This window comes from Apium graveolens, chromosome 6 (assembly GCF_009905375.1).
Source record: "Apium graveolens cultivar Ventura chromosome 6, ASM990537v1, whole genome shotgun sequence".
NCBI classification, from domain to species: domain Eukaryota; kingdom Viridiplantae; phylum Streptophyta; class Magnoliopsida; order Apiales; family Apiaceae; genus Apium; species Apium graveolens.
This window is the reverse complement of record NC_133652.1, coordinates 275156172-275164477: the sequence shown is the minus strand read 5'-3', so window position 1 is coordinate 275164477 and position 8306 is coordinate 275156172. Positions and strand designations below refer to the sequence as shown.

Sequence of the window (8306 nt, the reverse complement as noted above, 5' to 3'; positions counted from 1 at the left end):
GAAAACCCACAAACACGCACGTACATCATTTATTTGCATAAATAAATAAACGAACAGTGTTTAGATTAAACCAACAATCACATCCTTATTTAAGTTTTTTAATTTGTAGCACCATACCTGTCTATTCTAATATATATAAATTTTTACCAAGAATTTGCCTCTAGAATGTTGAAACAGCTACGGGACATCATTTTTTAAAGGTTTTACACATGCAAGTATTTTCGGTTAAAAATAAACATTTATATTTTTGATAAAAGATTATAATTATATGATTGTTTTGACATAGAATATAATAAATTTGGAGTTGATTTTTTTTCATTTTACTAGCTTATAAATTTGAAATACAAGTAACTCTTGGTACTTTTTGTATATGTAATTTTTTTGTAAAATTTCAAGTTAAACAAATTAGTAAATAATAAATAATAATTTCAAAAATCTAGCTTATGTGATGACCTGGTTACTTGGATTTTAACTAGCAGTCAATGAAATTTAAGTGAAGTGAAAATATTAAAGTGAGAGGCAGTGAAATTTAGCTAAAATATTGAGCCCAAAGGTAGCGGCCTTACCCATATTTTGAAATTTAGGTGAAAATAATGAGCGGCAAAGATAGGCCCTAGAGACAAAGAAATATATTGTTCCTTTTTGAGAAATTTAGCATCTCCCAAATCAAGTATAAAATCATTCCCCTTGGCTCACTTCAACCAGAAGACCTTGAACTAGGGTGTGGAGCAAAAGGGTTTCAAGTTGAGGGATTGTGTTAATTTTCAAGCTTGAGGTTTCAAATAAAAGTTAAGATTTAAAGTTGAAGCATTTACAGGGGCTTAGAGTTTAACATCCAACTGAGTGCACATCAAAGCATGGTTCTAATGATGAATGCTGAACCAAATACTTATATTCCACCTCCTTCTAATCCTACTTACAAATAGGTATATTATATTTATTTTGTAAATGATGTTTGAATAATAGTTAAATACAGTTGGAGATACAAATTGTATTCAAGGTCTTTTCTTTTAAATGTAGATGATAAATCATGCAGTCTCAACTGCATAGCAATAGCCAAATTTGTAGAAAACAATTACGATCATCTTCCAACTAATTTTAGAAAGACCCTGCTTCGTAAGCTTAAACAACTAGTTGATGTTGGAAAGCTTATCAGAGTGAAGAATTCATTTAAGTTTCCCCTTAAATGAAAAACAAGATATGAAAAGATTTCATAAGATTCTTTTTTTTATTGCATGAATCATTAATACTATATAGATCATTAGTATTTCCATGGTTTTTGTTGACAATTCTCAATCTTTACATATATATGGTGGGTGAATTGTGATTTCCTTGATTATTTTTTTGTTGTTAATTTCTTAAGTACGGGAATATCTATATTTTCAAGATGAATTAGTTTAAGATGAATTAGTTTAGGGTGAGCACAATTTTACAATTTATAATCAACTAGTGAAATAGATTCACCCACTTTTATAAGCAAAAATAAATATCATTTAATTTCATAATGTTAAAAAGTTGGGTTATATAATATGTATGTGGGAACAAATATAAAGCATGCCTGGTCAAATATTTTTATCACCTTGATATTGAAGAAATGTTGTGCAAATTTTTTGAAAGTTTAGAAACAGAAAATTTTATACCAAGTTGGTAAAGGGATATTTTATAATTGAAAAAGTATTAGAAACTCATTTTGACAATTATTTTTTTCATGCTAAGTTCATGACTGTGGAAGAACTCAAGATGTTGAGAATTATATGTGCCATTTTGGTAGCAGGCTAGGGTGCATTATATACAAAATTTACAAATAAAAAGTAAAAATTAGGATGTAATAATTTGTGTCAACTAAAATGACAAAATAATATAATTGTATGAATAAATTATCTCTACCTACTTTTGAGCACAAGCTTTTTATTTACAACATATACATTAAAAAATTACTTTAACAGCAATAAAAATATGGTCATCTCCCCTCCATACCATATGTATACATTTTTATTTTGTAACACAACATCATCCAATGATTTTTTACCAAGATTTATTTTAGTAGGCAGAGGAATAGATTCTCATTTCTCAGTCTTTGCCTTCTATTTTAATACATTCTCATTTATCAGGGTTTGCCTTCTATTTTAGTATACTTAAGGAGGAAGACTTTGACAAGATTTTCAAAATAAAATAAATTTTGATATGAATTATCACTTACAATATTTATACAACTACACAATGGGAACATATTCTCATTTCTTATGGTTTGTCTTCTATTTTAGTAGATTCTCATTTCTTAAGGTTTGTCTTGTATTTAAGTATATTTATGAGGTAGACTTTGACAAGAGTTTCAAAATAAAACAATTTCGATAATTATGACTTACAATATTTGAGTCTACTTTTCAAAACCTGCATGGTCAAATTGTTCACACATATAAAGGCTTGAATACAACTACACAAAATCAACCTCAACCTCACCTAAATTCTACCAAGTCGTGTCCAATTTAGGAGCCCCAGTAAATTCTAACATATAAGAGTAGCAAATTAATACTTTGTATTTGTTGTATTTTTTTAAATTGGAGCAAATTTGTTGGCTCCAATTTTATCCCCAAAAAGTGGATGGAATTTTTCTGCTAATGAATTTATTTGGCACTCCTAAATTTAAATAATTTCACTCGATTTTAAACTAATATTTTTTTCGAGAAATGGACCAAAATGTCACTTTGGGATATAAAAGGGTAAAAATGTCACTTCTGAAAATTATGGCCCAAAATCGTTTAATGTTTCAAAAATAACCCAAAACTCTACACGGTGTAGCGTTTTGTTTCATTTCATTATTTTTTGAAGGCTATCATGTTACTTCACTTAACTTATGATTTTTTTTTCTTTTGAGCTTGGTTTGGTGTAATATTTAGGAACGCTGAAACACCACTTAATATTATGTTTTCGATATTTTTTTCTTTTATACTTTTATATTTAAGAGTATACTATAATTTAACAATTTTGAACACGGTTCACCAAACCGTTTTTGGGACCATTTTTTACATCAAAATGACAATTAGGGCCACCACCTTATTATTTGTAGATGGATAATGCATAGTAAATCAAGTTTCGTTTATATACTAATTTTTTGTCAAATTCATAAAAAAATAAAGTGTGTTAAATATATGATAATTATTTTTGTTTTTTAGTAAATAAAACAATCCAAATAATTAATTAATTGTTTGAAACATGAAATTTTTTTGAAACTTTAAATGATGAAAATTTCATGACACAGAAAGAGTTTGAGAAAATAATTCACATTAAAGAGAATGGTTAAATTTCATCAGGTAGCTAAAAAAATAAAACCTACTTCCATACCTATTAGATTATATTTAAATCCCAAGTTCATCCCTAAAGGGGCAAAAAATAATTTATATACATCATTTAATTCCATAAGAATAAGTTTCCTTAGTAGAGGTTTCGTTTGGGAGTGCTGGTTAAAACTCCTGTGCTGTGAAAGAAAGTGCTGGTGAAAAAAGTGATGTCAGAAAAATTAGATGATTGTTTGGTAATTTTTTTAATTTATGCATATTTTGATATATAATATATAAAAATAATATTTTTGAGAAAGTAAGATGGTGAAACTGAAACAGCTTTTTCGAGAAGTATGGGGGACATGCTTTTTAACCAAAAGCACTTTTCCATACATGGGCTTTTAGAAGTTACCAAACACCTTTGTCATAACTTTTGAGCAAAAAGTATTGTAACTGTCTGTAACAGTAATACCAAAAGAAGCCTAAAGAACCACATTAGGGTAACTATATTGCTTACTAAATGTAGGGAACAACAACAATAGAGTAAGTAATATTCATTATTATTACTATGTGACTAAATCACATTGTTATTTAAATTTTTTACTTGTGGCACTATAATTGTCTATTCTCCTCTACATGGATTGTCACCAAGAATTGTGTCTACAATATTGAAATAACTACTACATTAGACAAGATTTTTTAAAGGTTTTACACATGTGAGTATTTTGGGTTATAAACAAAAAATTTTAATTTTGATAAAATATTACAGTTATGTCATGTTTTGACATAAAATATAATAATTTTTTAGTTAAAAATTTATTCTTTTAGTAACTTATAAATTTGAAATACAAGTGACTCATGGTATTTCTTGTATTTGTAGTTTTTTTTTAAATTTCAAGTTTAACGAATTAATAAATAATCACCAGTTATTTCAAAAATCTAGCTACTGAGTATGGTTTTCGTCAATGAAATTTAGGTGAAGTGAATATATTAATATGAGAGGCAATGAAATTTAGTTGAAATAAAATATGAAAGTGAGAGGCAATGAAATTTAGGTGAAAATACTAGGCACCAATTATAGGTGCCTTTCACATATTTTGATAAACAGAAAATATATTGTTCTTGTTTTAGAAATTTAAAAGTATAAAACATTCTCCTCGTCTAAGTTCAGCCAAAGGGTTTCAAGTTGAGGGATTTTGTTGATTTTCTGGGCTGAGGTTAAAAAAATTGTTTAGATTTAAAGTTGTTGCTCTTATAGGGGCTTACAATTTAAACTTCCAACTGAGTGCACAAAAATCATGATTCTAATGATGAATGATGAACCAGATACTTATATTCCACCACATCCCCGCAATCATACTTCTGAACATATTTTCATGTTCGGGGAACCTCATCTCCGCCCAAAGTCTCTTGCTTATAGGATCCTCGTCCCATTGTCTTTGTGACCTTCTAAGGTCCTTCCCAATTTGGGGCTAATTTTCTTTCTCTCCAATTCCTAACACCTCAATCTTCCTTAACACCAAGTCTTCTTGTTGGAAAATCCTTTCTTTTACCCTCCTTTTATAGTAAAGGGAGGCTCTGCGCGGATGCTGCGCATTACGGGTGTTGACTTCGTCGCTGACCTTGTCAATAAGGTCAAGAGCAAGCCTCATTCCTTCTTCATTAATTTCCGCTTCATAAGCTTTAACCTTTGATAATCCGTGGGTGATCTCAAGGGGCACCACTGTCTCGGCTCCGTAGACCAACATGAATGGGGTAGCTTTAGTTATATCTTTGTAGGTAGTATGATATGCCCAGAGTATAGCTAAAAATTCGTCGACCCAAGTGTTTCTTGGGCTTTCGGCCCTCTTTTTGAGTCCATCAAGGATGATCCGATTAGCGATCTCTGCTTGCCCATTTGCTTGGGGATGGGCAATTGAGATGAATCGAAGTTCTATGATGTTATCATTACAGTACTCCTTAAACTTTTCATTGTCGAATTATCGCCAATTATTCGTAACGAGGATGTGTGGGATTCCAATCGACATATTACATTCTCCTAGAAGAATTGAGAAATTTTCTTGATGGTTATCTTGGCAGTGCTTTGGCCTGAATCTACTTAGTGAAGTAGTCAATGACAACCACGATGAGCTTCCTTTTTCCCGATGCTACAGGAAAGGGACCTAGTATGTCCATTCCCCATATTGCAAAGGGGATGGGGGAGCTAATGGACGTAAGCCTCTCTAGGTGCTGTCGAACTACAGAAACGTTCCTCTGGAATGTACTACACTTTTTCACATAAGCCTTTGCACTGGCTAATATGGCTGGCCAGGAAAACCCCAGCTGGGTTATCTTATGAGTGAAGGCCCTGCCCCTAAAGTAATGTCCGCAAATCCCTTCGTGGGCTTCCTTCAGTGCCTCTTCAAGCTAATGAGGTCTTAAGCACTTCAAATATGGGATTACGAAAGACCTCTTGCATAAAAGACCTTTAATTAAAGAGTACCTCAATGCTCTTACTGATAACTTACGTGCCTCTTGGGCATCATCCGGGAGCCAACCCGTCTTAAGGTGGTTCTCGATGGAGTCAATCCATCAACTAGTCAAACTAATTGGTGTTATCAGGTTTATAGTATGAATTATCGGGATCCTCAGGACTTGGAAGTAGATACTTCTTGGATAGTTTTCGATTTCAGATGAGGTGAACTTGGAAAGGGTGTCGGACGTAGTGTTATTCTCTCTCGGTATATGTTCCGCGTACCATTTATCAAATTAAGTCAATATTCCTTTCACGACCCTTAGGTAATTGGCCATGGCATCATCTCACAACCACATAAATGGCACTACAAGAAATTTGCAATCAGACAACGCATGACAAACAACGGTTAAAAAAAACCGTCGTCCTAAAAAATCATACAACGGTGAATTGATTTTACAGAAAAAACAGTTGTGTGAGCTCCATAACGAACAACGGATATTCATCTTTTTTAAACTGTTGTACAAGTTGTATCCTCTCATCGAGTCAGACAACAGTTTTTTAAATATAGTGTTGTTGTAGATCTTTAACACAACTATTACAAACTGTTGTTACTATGTTAAAGTATAGGGATATAAGACAACGGTTTTGACATTACATTGTGTAATTGAGACAATGGTTTTTTAGAAGGGTTGTCCTCTAAACCATCAAACAACGGAATGAAACCGTTGTCTGAGGAATTTCAATGGGTACTACGTATTGAGGTGGCAGCACGTGATAGGTGGTAAATCATTCACAAGGATTGCTGACGTGGCGAAATGAGAGCCCTTCATTGATATGAGATTTGATATTGGCCGTTAGATCGAAAAATAGCCGAATTCTTATACAACAGTTTTATGTTAAAACAAAAGTGTTGTCTTAGTTGGTCTCATACAAGCTTTTAGATATTACGTTGTGTAATTCACACAACAGTTTTTACAAGGGTTGTCTTAGAAAACTTCATACAACGGAACAAAACAGTTGTCTGAAATAGTTATTTTATAATTTCAATGGGCACCACCTGATGAGGTGGCACCCCATGATTGGTTGTAAACATTTTACTCCGATTGCTGAAGTGTCTGAATGATAGCCCTCGATTGAAATGAGATTAGATATTAGCCGTTAGATTTAAAAAAGATGATATGCTCACACAACGGTTTTATAATAAAAAAGTGTTGTCTTATTTTATCTTTACACAATGGTGTTTCAAGGAAACCATTGTAAAAGTATTACTCTATAAATGAGATTTCCGGTTTACAAGATTAATTTCTAAAATAATTTTTTTCGACGATTCAACCGTATAGATGTTAAGATATATCAATTTTAATCATATGAAAAAATTATTAAAAAATTTGAAATTCATCTTGCACGTCAAGATTAGAAAAATCCAGTAAAACTACCCCTTCGAACAACAAAACTCGTTCCCGATTTACTAGATTAATTTTTAAATTGATATTTTCGAAGATCCGACCGTACGGATGTTAGGATATATTAATTTTAGTCATACGAAAAAATTATTAAAAAATATGAATTTCATCTTGCATGTCAGGATTAGAAAAATCCAGTAAAAGTTCCCCCCCCCCCCCGACAACGAGACTCGTTCCCGATTTACAAGATTAATTTTTAAAATGATTTTTTCGACGATCCAACCGTACGGATGTTAAGATATATCAATTTTAGTTATATGAAAAATTATTAAAAAATATGAACTTCATCTTGCATGTCAGGATTAGAAAAATCCGGTAAAAGTACCCCTCCCAACAAAGAGACTCGTTCCCGATTTACAAGATTAATTTTTAAAATGATTTTTTCGACGATCCAACCGTACGGATGTTAAGATATATCAATTTTAGTCATATGAAAAAATTATTAAAAAATATGAACTTCATCTTGCATGTCAGGATTAGAAAAATCCGGTATAAGTACCCCTCCCGACAACGAGACTCGTTCCGGATTTACAAGATTAATTTTTAAAATGATTTTTTCGACGATCCAACGGTACGGATGTTAAGATATATCAATTTTAGTCATATGAAAAAATTATTAAAAAATATGAACTTCATCTTGCATGTCAGGATTAGAAAAATCCGATAAAAGTACCCCTCTCGACAACGAGACTCGTTCCCGATTTACAAGATTAATTTTTAAAATGATTTTTTCGACGATCGAACCGTACGGATGTTAAGATATATCAATTTTAGTCATATGAAAAAATTATTAAAAAATATTAACTTCATCTTGCATGTCAGGATTAGAAAAATCCGGTAAAAGTACCCCTCTCGACAACGAGACTCGTTCCCGATTTACAAGATTAATTTTTAAAATGATTTTTTCGACGATCCAACCGTACGGATGTTAAGATATATCAATTTTAGTCATATGAAAAAATTATTAAAAAATATGAACTTCATCTTGCATGTCAGGATTAGAAAAATCCGGTATAAGTACCCCTCCCGACAACGAGACTCATTCCCGATTTCAAGATTAATTTTTAAAATGATTTTTTCGACGATCCAACCATGCGGATGTTAAGATAT

At 31.8% G+C, this 8306-nt stretch overlaps 1 protein-coding gene across 1 annotated transcript; it reads right to left on the bottom strand.

The window, feature by feature from the left end:
* Positions 1 to 4750: 4750 nt before the first annotated feature.
* Positions 4751 to 5800, bottom strand: LOC141666078 (uncharacterized). Its single transcript, XM_074472061.1, has 3 exons — positions 5786 to 5800; positions 5400 to 5684; positions 4751 to 5242 (listed from the first exon to the last, which is right to left on the bottom strand). Exons 1-3 carry the CDS (start codon positions 5798 to 5800, stop codon positions 4751 to 4753), a joined length of 792 nt encoding a protein of 263 aa, XP_074328162.1.
* Positions 5801 to 8306: the final 2506 nt, after the last annotated feature.

What these genes read in the sequence shown, in the direction of transcription:
- LOC141666078 (XM_074472061.1), bottom strand. An exon ending in GAAAAAGGAAGCTCATCGTG is followed by an intron (nt 5,243 to 5,399) that starts GTTGTCATTGAC and finishes GACAATGAAAAG; the next exon opens with TTTAAGGAGTACTGTAATGA.